At 33.1% G+C, this 14,400-nt stretch overlaps 1 protein-coding gene across 1 annotated transcript in view; it reads left to right on the top strand.

Annotated features, from left to right (window-relative positions):
* Positions 1-14,400, top strand: part of GPR158 (G protein-coupled receptor 158) — a gene marked incomplete at both ends in the record, with an annotated part of 431,513 nt that overhangs the window by 384,407 nt on the left and 32,706 nt on the right. Inside the window, one exon of the mRNA XM_081298275.1 lies at positions 8,852-9,090. Within this exon, the coding sequence (XP_081154401.1) occupies positions 8,852-9,090 (239 nt within the window). The remainder of the gene's footprint in view (positions 1-8,851; positions 9,091-14,400) is intronic.

The following is a 14,400-nucleotide window of genomic DNA, read 5'->3' on the forward strand; positions in this document are numbered from 1 at the left end:
TGGATCTAAAGTGACTCTCATATATAATAAATGGTAGAATTTTTAATTCATTCTGCCATTTCTACATTTTAATTGGAGAGTTTAATTAGTTTACATTTAATGTAATAACTCACAAAGAAGCACTTCTTCCATTTTGTAATATGTTTTTAATCTTGTATTATTTTTGTTCCTCAGTTCTTCTATTACTGCCTACATTTGTGGTAAATCAATATTTTATAGCATATCATTTTGGTTCCCTTCTCATTTGTTCTATTGTTATTTGTGTTAGTTATTTTCTTGGTGGGAGCCCTGGGAATTACAATTAATACCCTAAATTTATAAAAATCTAATTCAAGCTAACACCAACTTCAATAATATGTAGAAACTTTCCTCCAAAATAGCTCTGTTCTCTCCTTTTACATTGCAAATTATATTCTTAAGTATTGTGTGCTCATCAGTATAATTTATACTTGTTTTATGTAGTTGTGTTGGATAAAGCAAAGAAGAGGAATTACAAACTTCAAATACATTAGTACTGACTTTTCTATTTACTGAGTTACCTTTACCAGTGATCTTCATTTATTTATGTGAGATTAATTTTCTGTGTAGTAGTCTTTAATTTCAGCCTCAAGGATTCCCTTTACCATTTCTTGGAGGACATGTTCACTAGAGACAAAATCCTTCAATTTAAACAATTTTAAAAATCTGTTAATTTCTTCTGCATATTTAAAGGAGAATTTTAACCACCTATGGGATTCTTGGTTGTTGTGTAGATTTGTGTCCATCCTCAAATTTAGGCTGTTACAGCCACTATTTTTTTTTTAATTTTTCTCTTATTCTTTTTTTTAGTTTTGTGGTGGTGGTGTTCTTAGAAGGAATTTAAATTTTTTAGAGATTTTATTGGCACATTATATTTATTAATAATAGTGGGATTCATTGTAAGATATTTATACATGGCATATAACATAATTTGTTAATATCACTCCCCAGTAACACCTATTTCTTTTCTCCCTCTCCTTAATTCCCTTCCTCTACCATAGGGGGCTTCCTTCTATTTTCACAAGGTCCCCTTTTTGTCTCCTTTTTTCTCTCTAGCTTCCACAAATGAGAAAAACACATGACCCTTGACTTTCTGAGGCTGGTTTATTTCACTTAACATGATGTTTTCTAGTTCCATCCATTTTCCTGAAGAGGACATAATTTTATACTTCTGAATGTCTGAATAAAACCCCATACCACATTTTTTTTATCAATTTATCTGTTGATGGACAACTTGGATGGTTCTGTAAACTGGCCTTTCTGAAATGAACTGCTATAAACATGGATATGCATGTATTTCTACAATATGCTAACTTGAATTCTTTTGGATAAATACCAAGCAATGTTATAGCTGGGTCATTTGGTGGTTCCATTCCTAGTCTTTTGAGGAATCTCAAAAAGGAATCATTAATCATACTGATTTACACAGTTATACTAACTTGCAATTCTACCAATAATGTGTAAGAGTTCCTTTTTCACCACATCCTCAGCAGCTTTTATTATTATTAAATTATTAAATTATTATTTCATTTATTATTAAATGAAATCTCAGTGTTGATTTGTATTTCCCTAACTGCTAGAGATGTTGAACATTTTTCATATATGTGTTGATCATTTGTATTTCTTCTTTTGAGAAACGTCTTTTTTGCCCATTTTTGTTGGTTAAGCCTTTTGCATTCTTTATATATTCTGGTTGTTAATCCTCTCTCAGAAGAGTCTCAGGCAAAGATTTTCTTAGATTTTATAGGTTCTCTCTTTACACTCTTTTGCTGTTCAGAACCATCTTAATTTGATGCCATCCCATTTATTAATTTTTTTAAATGGTTCCATTTGTTTCTTTAAAAATTATTTTTTTTAGTTTTGGGGACACGATATTTTTATTGTACATTTATGTGTTGCTGATGATTGAACCCAGTGCCTCACACATGCTAGGCAAGCACTCTATCACTGAGCCACAATCTCAGCCCCCATTTTATTAATTCTTGATTTTATTTCCTGAGCTTTATGAGTTCTTCCAAATAAGTTGTTGCCTGATCTTATATGCCAGAGTGTTGACCCTATGCTTTATTCTAGCAGCTATAGAGTTTTTGGTCTAAATCCTAGGTCTTTGATCCATTTTGGTTTGACTTTTGTGCAGGATGAAAGATAGGGATCTAATTTCATTCTTCTACATATGAATACACAGTTGCCCTTAATCACTTGTTAAAAAGACTCTTTTCTCCAAAATATTTTTGAAACTTTTATAAAGGAGCAGATTAACTGTGTCTGTGTGGGTTTGCCACTGTTTTCTATTCTACTGGTCCATGTGTCTGTTTTTATGCCAGGTTCATGCTGTTTCAGTTACTATAGCTCTGTAATATAATTTGAAATTCAGTATTGTGATGCCTTCAAGTATTGGTCTTTTTACTCAAAATTGTTTTGGCTAATCTGGGTGTTTTTTTATTCTTTCATATGAGTTTTAAGATTTTTTTAATATTTCTGTGAAGAATGGCATTGGTATTTTAATGGGGATTGTATTGAATTCGTAGATTACTTTTGGTAATATTTCCATTTCTACAATATTAATTCTGCCTATCCATGAACATGGGAGGTCTTTCCATCTTCTAGTGTCTTCAATTTCTTTCTCCATTTTTTATAATTTTAACTGTAGAAATCTTCAATTGTTTGGTTAGATTTATTGCTAGGATATTGTTGTTGTTGTTGTTGATGATAATGGTGATGAAGATGGTGTGTGTATTGGCCATTATTTTTTCAGATTTTTTCCCAGACCCTTTTTTTTTCTTCTATGTTCCTGAGACTCCTATATTGTGCATATGTTGGTATGCTTGATGCGATACCACAGGTGTCTTAGACTTTATTCAGATTTTCCATTCTTTTTTTGTTTCTCATTTTGTGTCATTCTTGAACCATAAACAAAGATAAGTGAGGTTTGAATCAGTTTAGATAAAAGGGATGGTAATCAAGACTGAGCATCTGGATTACAGAGAAAAATACTTGGAAAAAATAGTAGAGATGTGACATGTTTGGAGAAGCAGATTCATGTGTTTTTAAAAGATAATATGTTTCTAAACCAGCTTATATTTTTCTTTTGGTAAAATAATTGAAAAAAGTACTCACATAAGAGTAAGAGGATCATTTTGTAACGATTCCACTACTCACTGACTATAACTTTGGATAAATGATAAATGCCCCCCCCCGCCACTAAGCTTCATAGTTCTCTCCTTTTTTTTAATAGGATCAGAACAGATAATTCCAATATTTATTCCAGGTCTGACCATCTAAGATTTAACCTATAACAGTCTTACAACTTAACCAGCCCTCCCTCCCTTCCTTACTTTCTTCTTTCCTTTCTTTTTCATCATTCCTTTTTATTCTATCTACCTACTATACAGTGAGAAGCAAAGAAAAACAATGTGTAATATGAAAAATTGAGTAGATCGGGGCTGGGGATGTGGCTCAAGTGGTAGCGCGCTCGCCTGGCATGCGCGGGGCGTGGGTTCGATCCTCAGCACCACATACCAACAAAGATGTTGTGTCCACCGAAAACTAAAAAATAAATATTAAAATTCTCTCTCTCTCTCTCTCTCTCTCTCTCTCTCTCTCTCTCTCTTTAAAAAAAATTGAGTAGATCACTGAAATTGGTAAAAACATACATATTTGGGAGACCCAGTTGTGACTTTCTTTCTTATAATAGCAGTAACAGTATATCAAAATAGTCTCGTTGAACTACATGTCTGAAAAATGTCTAAAACCTATTTCTGTCCAGGTGATACCTATACTTTGTAATGTTTGCCTAAAATCCATGCAGTGACCAGAAAGTATTTTTAGTTTACTTCTGAAAATGAGATTTTGAAAATTTGATGAAAGGGTTGATGTATGGGGGAACTTGTCACTATTGAAAACAAAATGACAGGCAGCAACCTGAAACTCTTTTTGTACAGTTTATACTCCAGGCTTTTTTTTTTTTGTCAAGAATTGGATGGCTTTACATACACAATAGGTACCCATCTCCTCAAAACTTTTATAACAAGAATTTATTGAGTTTCTATGAAGGTAGGAAGATAAATAGGACTTGACTCAAATGGAGAACTAAAGAATGTTAGGATTATTCCAATTAAATTAATAAATGGGATAACTCAAAGATGTATATATTCATTACTTTTTATAAATAAAAGAGATGCTATAAAATTACAAACAAATGCAAATTTTCGAAAAGTCGAAAACTCACTAGCAGCTTTAAGTTCTGGTGTCAACATAATGAAAACTCAAAAACTATCTAGCAGGCTAGAGCAGCCTATTGGAAAGGCACCTATACCTATTTTAGGAAAAAACAGTCTGCAGCAGCAATTCTTAAACTTAAACCTTTGTCATAATTGCTTAGAGGGTTTGTTAAAATAGATGGTTAATTCTCCCTCCGCTTTCTGAATCTATAGAATTCTCATTTCTAACAAGTTTCTAAATGATATTGGTACTACTGATTTGGGAACCATGGGTTAGAACAAACAACATTTAAACTGAGATATGAAGGGATAAATAGGAGATAGCTGTATTTTATGTTTGTATTGTTTGGAAGAGCGGCAGTGAGGAAGATGAGAGCAAAGATTCAGATAGACAATGCCTACATGTAATCCAGAGGGATCTGAAGGACTGTGGGAAGGAGAAATTGGTGAGAGATGAGGCTACCAAGGTGAATATGAACCCACATTTAAAAGCCTTTTACATGAGTCAGTCTCCTTATATCAGAGAAAACATTTGGCATTTGTTTTTTGGAATTGGCTATAGTGGGATAGGGAGGGGGAGCATGGGAGGACTAAACGAACTGTAGATAGTGCAGAGGGGTGGGAGGGGAAGGGAGGGGGCAGGGGGTTAGCACGGATGGTGGAATGTGATGGGCATTATTATCCAAAGTACATGTATGAAGACAAAAATTGGTGTCAATATACTTTGTATACAATGAGAAATATGAAAAATTGTGCTGTATATGTGTAATAAAAATTATATTGTATTCCACTGTCATTTATTTTTTTAAAAAATATTTTAAAAAGCCTTTTACATAGGACAGAGGCACCTATAATTTGGGTTAATACACATGGAAGAATTGTAAACATGGGAGCAACATGATCAGAGTACAATATGGAAGGATCATGTGGCTTCAGCATAGAATATGGACTAAAGGTGGGTAGGCAAAACCAGTAAGGGCAATTCGAGAATTGTCTATCACTATACTTATCTGCTACTGCTTTCTCACTTCTTACACATTTCTGGTTTGAAATCATATGACTTCACTGTAAGGACTTGTACTTAGATTATTAATTAACTTATTCATATGCAATTGGTACCATAGGTAAAAGGTAGTGGCCAGGATTTATATAGTGACAGTGAGGATGGAAGAAATAGAATTTGAAAGATAATTAAGACATAGAAATTAATTTATTGATGATTCATTTTATTTCTAGAATGTAGGTAAGGAAAAAAAATCAAAGTTCATTCCTAGTTTTTTACTTTGTGCAGTTAGGTAAGGTGGGTAACAGAGCCAGCTGGGTTGAAAGTGGGCAGAGTAGAAGGAAAACTGATTTTATTTGGGGACCTGCTCATGTCCAATAGACCATTGAGTATATAGATATTGGGCTAAGGAGACTGGTCTGAACTGATGATATAGATTTGGGACTTATTGACAAATAGTTGGCAAGTGAAATGTGGTAACAGATGGAGTTGTTTAGGTGTGACACAGAGAATGAGAATAGAAATTGTGACATTTAGGAGATCCTTGAAAAACACTGCCATTTAAAGGGAAGTCTGAGGAAGAGGAATCTGCAACAGAAACTAAAAAGGAGCTGACAGGAAGAAATTCAAGATAATGTGACACAGAGGAAGCTGTGCACTTCAATCATGCCAAAAGCTGAAAAGAGATCACATAAAATAAGGAGTGAACAGTACCAACTGCATATACATAAGTTAATTAATAACTTAGTACAAGTCCTTACAGTGAAGTCATATGAGTTCAAACCAGAAAGGTGTAAGAAGTGAGAAAGTAGTGGCAGATAAGTATAGTGATAGATAATACTTGAATTGCCCTTTTTCTTCATCATTTCAGCATTATTTCCATGCATTTATCTATTATTAACAATGACGGCTAAAATTATACTTTAAATATGTCTTCATAATAAATTCTGGAAATATCTAGCAGTTTTCTCATATATGCTTCTTCAGAAATAGTAAGTCTTCTGAACAGATGGTTTCCTAAAGATTTACCTTTGAAAAAATAGTGGAAAGGTCATCTACATTGGAAGTTTAATGACTGTATTTCTTTTTACAGCTGGATTTCATAAAAACACATGTCTAAGTATTCTTTTTTAGAATTTGGATTCTAGGAGTGAGCTTGTATAAACTAACAAGTGCTCATATATTTTAAAGGTATAGCAGAAGGTTCTCATTTTACTTTAAGGTAGTGCTAGAAAAGTGCATCTTATCCCATGTTACAAAAACCAATATACTGAAATACATAGGTTTAAATACATACTTGTATAATACTTCCTATTATTTGAGAGCCAGTAAAATCAATCATGAGGGCTTGGTCTTAGCTTTTGCTTTTACATCTCTGGAGATGAGATTATAGGATCTATGGCAATCTTGAATTCTCAGGATGTACAATAAATACCCAAAGAGTCATGTGGGAAACATCAACATTTCTGATAATTTAGAAGTAGAATTTCTTGATTAAAAGATTACCAAAATTAGATCTTATAGATTCATTCTGCAATCAAAGTTCATTTGATTGAGGAAATAGTTATTTAATGAACTCACTATTAACTGAGTTTTAGTGTTTCAGTGAGGATTATAAAAATCTTCAAGTGTCAGAAAATGATTTATTTTCTACATTTTGCCATGGAAATAAAATGTAGATAATAACTACTTTTCTCTAAGGCAGTGGTTTTTCAACCTTATAAAAATTCCTTGTATAACTTGAAACTCCCTAGGAGTTCCTGGATATCAGGGATCAAACTCTTCCTTCCAAGCAGTTCTACCCACCATCCTCAAAGATAACTGGTATTTTTCTGCTTGTACTTTGTGATTCCCTTCAACCAGAATACCTCCTACCTTGTTTATTTTCTCCCATTTCTATGCATTGATGTCTATCAAGGTTCAGATGAAATACCACATGTTGTATTAGGGTAGTAGACTTACTAGCTACATACAACATGTACTATTTATGTTGTTTCAAATATTAGCAATTTCAGACTTATTTTGAGTTAGATTGCAAGCTTTTAGAAGATAATAATCATATCTTATGCCTCCCTTGTTGCCCAGGTAGCTAATGCATGATTGTTACTATTTGTTCATTATAATTATCCTGTAGATATTCTAATTAAGAGTAAAGCTAGAATTTGTAATAGTATTTTTTCCCTAGATAAAATATAGAAGATCAGAAAAATAGGTCAGGTTTTCTCTGTTGAGAGCCTTAGTCATTCCCAATTTAGAACTCATCCAGTTATAACCAGAAATGATTATATGTTCACAGTGAGGCATGCCTAGTGAAACATGCATAGCATGTTTCTCCTGCAGAAATAATACTGGAACTTGCAAAAATATTAATTTTCCAAAATATTTCTGCCATTTTTTGTGGAGTTCTTTTGAGTCTTTTGATCTGCTAATTACAATGAAAGATTTCTTATCCAAAATAATTAAGAGTAATACTTGGTCAATTCATTTATAAGGTTGGTTAAACAAAAAGGCATTATGTAATACTTTACCACTCTTTTTGAAATAAGGCCTCTTCTTTGACTATGGGTCTGATATTTAGATTTTTGTTGTTCTCTTTTTAGCCTAAATCACCAAAATGCATTGTCTGCTACACTATGTTGTAGTAGTTACATTGGATTCATGATGTGTGGGTTCTTTAAATAGGAATAAGAATCTAAAAATTGTTTTAGAAGAAATCTGAATGTAAAATCTTCCTAGATTTATAAGTTTATGGACTATCCCTATATGTTGATTTAAGTTAAACCAAAATTTTGTGAAAAAAAAATGTCAGACTGGTGGTAAAGAGTTAAAATCAGCTGAGAATATTCTATGGATGAAAGTGAAGAATGAGCTAGATAAAGGATTCCTATAATAAGGCTGGATTTTGACTTTCTACAATATTTAAATAAGGAACAATTCTAACATAGCATTTAATCCAATAGTTCTTAACACTGGCAGTTTGAGTCATGTATACAGAAAATACTCCAAATTTTTAAAAATCACATTTCTTATATCATCCCAATCTCCTTCATTAATTTAATGATCTAATGCAATTAACCTAGTGCTTAAATATCCCTCATTGTTTTTATAATTATTTATTATTATTTTTGGTAATGTGGTAAAATGACTGTGGAATTTTGTCCAGAAAATATTTTTGATGATACTCTTTTATGAAAACAAATAATTGGTTCGAGGAAGAATTTAACTTAATATAATGTTTTAAAAGCCAACTGCTTACTTTCAGAACCATTTTTGATCCTCCAGAAACCCTGTTATTTGGGTAATGTTTTTCTACAGACTTTTCTAAGTCTTCAGAATTTTTCTTGAAATAATAAGACATGTTCAAAAGAATTCCATCAGATATGAATTTGTTGACCCAGTGGCTTCTAATGAATATATTTGTTCAACTATTGGAAGGTAAACTAAAATGAAATAAAAACATGAACAAAGTGTTTCTGGTTTTTCTCATGTTTAAACTTTGTACACTTGAATTTTGGTGGCTTTAAATTTTAGATAGAAAAATAAGATATTTTATTTTAGAGTTTTACTTTCTGTTAGGTTTACTTTCACGTTTGATCTTCTGTGTTTCTAGGGTTTTGAAGGTGTTTCTTTCACGAACAGCACAACGAATTCCATACATGACTGGTGGCCGGGTCATGAAGATGCTGGCAGTAATACTCTTGGTAGTATTCTGGTTTCTCATTGGCTGGACTTCATCAGTATGCCAGAATTTGGAGAGGCAGATTTCACTTATTGGCCAGGGGCAAACATCTGATCACCTCATCTTCAATATGTGCCTCATTGACCGCTGGGATTACATGACAGCAGTTGGTATGTGATAACTGACTGGTTCCATGTGATTGTCTTGTCCTTTTTTTTTAGTAGCATTAAAATTGACTTCTTTAAAGCTTTGCCAAATATTTTCATGAAACATAAAGAAATTTTACCTAATATGGTCTTGGTTGAACAAAATTATGAAAATGAGCCTGATGACTTATGGAATACAAACTTTTTCCAGAAGTTTCCATTCTTTTTCAAAGGTATGTAGCTTTGTTTAAAAAAAACAAAAACATAATCAGGTAAATCAGAATTGAGAAATGCTGTGAATAAAGGCAACTTTTGTGTGCATAGAGATTTTCTGTTTTCCATCTTATCAATTGGCCTCCATTTTGATTACTAATTGTTATTATCTTGACTTATATGTTTAGTTGGAAGGAAAAATAAGAAGCATGTCAATATTTTTCTATACTTTTAGTCCTGTGAGATATCAGATTTGGTATGTAGAGTACTTTTTGTGAAGAGATTGCCTCTGCAAAACTTCAGATTCATTATTCTTTCCTATGCTTATCTCTAAAGAAAATTTATCAGTTGTTCTCTAGAGATTCAGTATTACACAAAGATCAAGCCATGCTATTGGGTAGGGTTGCCAGTGGTATGTGGCAAAGAAACTGGAGAAAGTAGAAGAACCACATCATGACTTAGGTTAAAAATACTTTTCTGGCACTCCAATTTTTAAAAAATAATAGAGATGTAATACAGAGATAACAATACAGAGATACAAAAAACAAATAATAAAAGAAAATTCTTTATTATTTTGTTGTTGTTCCCTCAATAAACGTAGAACAGTACTTAATTTTGAGGGTAGTACACAAAAAATAAAGGGGCTGGGGTTGTGGTTCAGTGGCAGAGTACTTGCCTAGCATGTGTGAGGCACTGAGCTTGATTCTTAGTACCACATATAAATAAATAAAGGTCCATCAACATTTAAAAAATACTAACATTAGATACAAACATATCTAATAAATACATACATTTATTAGATTACAATTCAAATGTAGAATATTTTTCTGGGCAAAATATTTTAGAATTCTATGAAACTGAATCTCTCAAATGAAGTAATGTGGGCATATAAAGGGAAGGGTTATAATTACAATATATTTACTTTATCATTGTATCTTGAACAATATGGCTTTCAGAAAATAAAGCAGAAAGTAAGGTAGAAAGCAATTCTGATTTGACTTTAGTATTATCATGAAAATAAATCAATTAGTATAAAATTTCTACATGGTAGAAGCTTCTGACTCCTTATTTTATACTTTTGGGTGCAAGTTAACCAAAGTAAGAAAAGTCATTTCCTTGTATTGTTATAAAGAAAAGGTCCACTAGTTTTCTGCTATTTTATTAAAAATAAAACTCAAAATACACGTGTAACACAAACAAGCAGATAGTATAACCTATCTACCTAGCATTTTTTACACATTGGCTTTAAGATGTCAAGAACTTTTTAAAGTTTATATTGCTCTCTGAATAGTATATATATATTTCTATATGTAGACATATATAGGAATATAAAATTGACAACATTCTGTAATTCATCTTATATAAACTTTATTGAAAACTAAGAATTATATACCATTAACAAGATTCACTGGGTACCTATAGTTCTTATAGTGCTGTGTTGAACACTTTTGTGGAGATATACAATGTTTAAAGACCGTATTTCTTTCATCAAGTCACTTACCATTGGTTAATGTAAATAAATAAGGTTTGTCACAAATTATTAAGAAGCACAATTATGTGTCAAAAACTCTTGATGCATTAATAGTTCAATTAAGGAAGGCAAGAGTTTGGACCAAAATCAAGAAATCTTTATAAAGAGGCTCCTTGAGCCATGGATAATATTTAGGCTATTATAAAGAGGTGTAAAGAACATTCCATTTGATAGGAATAGTGGCAGATGGAGGTGGGTGGGAATTGTATGAAGCATGAAGGAAATGTCTAAGTAGAAAAGAGTTGAAATACATTGTATTTGTAATGATGCTAGATGGCTGTTTATTGAAAATATTTAAAAGGAGTTTAGAAAACCAGGAAAGTGATATGAGGTATCAGTAAATTCAATCTTGATTGCTTTCAGGATGTATTTTTTTAAAAAGACAAATGTACCAAATCCAGAGTGTGGGTTGGAATTATTACAAGGAGAAAGCTTTAAAACACTGATCCTGAAAGCATGGCCCCATGAGCAGCATCAACTGGGAACTTACTAGAAATGTAGTTTGGGGCCACATTCCAGACTTTCTCAGTCAGATGCTCTGGGACCTAGAGCCCAGCAATCTGTGCTTAATAAGCACTCCAGGTGAATCTCACAGTTCTCTAACATATAGAAACATTTACTCCAAGGAAGTAATCAGATGAACTTCCTACAATATAATGATCACTAATCTCAGTCCAACTCTGGCTGTTTCATAACATTCTTACAGTTCCCCCTGATGAAGGACCCCTGGAACATTCTTATAATGATTATTTCAAGTCTCATGTCTTTCCTCCAAACTGTCCATGTTTCTTTTTCTCTTTGCAAATGACCTCTGCTTGAAAAAGAAATAAATAAGAGCCATCAGATCTTAAAATTCTTGCCTATGTATCTGGAAATCTTCTTATATCCATACTTACTCATATCTTTTCTCCCACACATGATGTTAGCAGACATCTAAACCTGTGCCACTCTGAACCAATACTTTAATCCCTTGATTTCCAGTGATCTCTCCTACTTTATATAACCTTTTTGCCATTTTAAGCTCTCCTACTTCCACAATCAATCACTGAAGAATTCCATTCTGACTACAATGTTCCTAACTCATTTACTTAACTACTACTCGTCCAATAGCTATTCAGTATCACAGAACATATTCATTTTACAGTCACATGCCATGTTATAATGTTTGGGTTAATGGCAGTCTGTATATTCAACGGTGATCCCATAAGATTATAATGGAGCTGAAAATTTATTACCTACTAATGTAGTAGCCATCAAACATCATAGTTTAGCACATGACTCATGTGTTTATAGGGATGCTTGTATGAACAGACCTATTCTACTGCGAGTCATTTGCCATACACCATTATGTACAGAAGCTAAAATTTGATAATGATCATAAATGACTGCTACTGGATTATGTATTTACTATAAAATACTTTTCATTGTTATTTTAGAGTATGCTCCTTATACTTAAAGTTTACTGCAAAACATTATGCTGTGTTGCTTGAGAAACAGTTTTATGAATCTCATTTTTACTGAGTCTCTTAATGCCACATCAAGTGACTAACCTATCCATATATGCTTGTGTAAGTACACTTCATGGTGTTCACACAATGATAGAATTGCCTAACACATTTCTCAGAATGCATCCCCAACATTAAGCAGTGCATAAGTATACATCCACTAAATTCTGCCCTCCTTCAGAGAAGAAAAAAAAAAAACTTCAATAGGTAGCAATTTTTTTTCTACTAGTGAGAAGGGAACTATAAAAAGCAATGGGTATTTTTTATACATTAATTCTGGATAATTCTGGGAAAGAATACCTAGAGAGCAAAGGGGACTGATCCTACTTCCCATTTCTGAGGGAGGTCACTCAGAACAGAATGAAGATGCACAGCTTGAGAGGGCTGCAGTGAATTCAGCTCCTTAGCTAGAACCAGGTCTCCATTCAGGTAAGAAGGTTAGAGAAACTAAAAGAGAGGAATGATGGAGCCAGAGTTTAGGTCATGACTTTAGGAATTAGGCAGAAGTAGCAAGACTTGAGAGACAGGAATTCAAGACTACTCCCAAAGGTGTTAGGTGATAACATTAGGATCTCAGAAAATCAAGACTTTAGTGATAAGGGTACAGGGACCTAGAAGCAAGAGGAAGTTAAATTGTTGGGTGGTGATGTTTTCATTATCTCCCTATCAGTGTCTTTGTCCTGTCAATTTAGGACTGTTGAAAATATGAGCCAGGAGGTTGCTGTAATTTTTTTTTTTTTTTTTTTTTTTTGGTACTGAGGATTGAACCCAGGGACACTTAACCATTGAACCACATCCCCAGCCCTTTTTATTTTGAGACAGGGTCTTGCTAAGTTACATAGAGCCTCACTAAGTTGCTGAGGCTGGCTTTGAAGTTGCAATCCTCCTGCTTGGGTTTCCTGAGCCGCTGGGATTACAGGTGTGTGCCACCATACCCTGCTGCTATATTTTTTTTACACTATCCTATATCAATTTTCATGTATTTCTCTTTCAGCATGTAACATTAAGATATTCTACATCTAATCTCTCTTAATTTGATGTTTTCCAATGTGTAGCAAAAGCCTCTTTTTTAGTTCTACATACCAGTTTCTTAAAGTAGCTGTTTACCATTAGATTTTTTTAATATTCAGAGATTGTCATTCAAGAATAAATTTATATATCTTCAGTCAACTTGAAAATTTATACTGAAAGATAAATTTTCCTTCCAATTTTGTGCAGAAATGTTTTTATGTAAAATAAGGGCTGTGGAGAGGAAGAGATGGGTTTTACCTTGAGACTGTGGGAAATCACCAAGAAGTTGTGTAGACTCCCATTAGTTTCAGGAGTCAATTAAAAACGAAAGAAGGAAAAGAAGGGAAGGGAAGGGAAGGAAGGAAGGAGAGAGGGAAGGAAAATATATTAGCAAGCTTTAATCTGGGTCAGCTTTACCAGTATAAAATGATGTGATTTATTAGTACAAAATAAATGACTGGAAGAGCAAAATTCTCCTTTTTCCACTGAAGTAGAGCTCTAGTTAGAAATGTAGATCATAAGCCTGACACAGTGGTGCATGCCTGTAATCCCAGTGGCTCAGGAGGCTGAAGCAGGAGGATCACAAGTTCATAGCCAGATCCAGCAACTTAGTAAGGCCCTAGGCAACTCAGTAAGACCCTGCCTCTAAAGAAAAATATTAAAAGGGCTCAAGATGTAGCTCAGTGGTTAAGTGGCCCTAGATTAAAAAAAAATGTAGACCATAAAATTAAAGAATGATCTTTTCTGATTTTGCTTTATTGCACACAGATATTCCAGAACTGCTCATATGCATGATTTTCCTACCACAATATTTTAGAAAGAAATAGGGAGGTAGAGAAAACAACTTGGAAAATTTTCTGAGTCTCTATAAGCTTCAATTTCTCTTTGAGGAAGTGATTAGAAACATAGAAGGGAAAAAATACTTTCAGAATCCTATTGTTATTTATGTCTATTTATAATTTTCAAAAATCATTGTTCTGTATAAAAACTTGTGAGATGTACTTTAATGGAAAGCAAATAAGGATATAAAATGCTGCAACTGTGGAAGACAGATGGATTTTGGACAATGTGAGA

This window comes from Spermophilus citellus (assembly GCF_964194105.1).
Source record: "Spermophilus citellus genome assembly, chromosome: 6".
Lineage (NCBI taxonomy): Eukaryota > Metazoa > Chordata > Mammalia > Rodentia > Sciuridae > Spermophilus > Spermophilus citellus.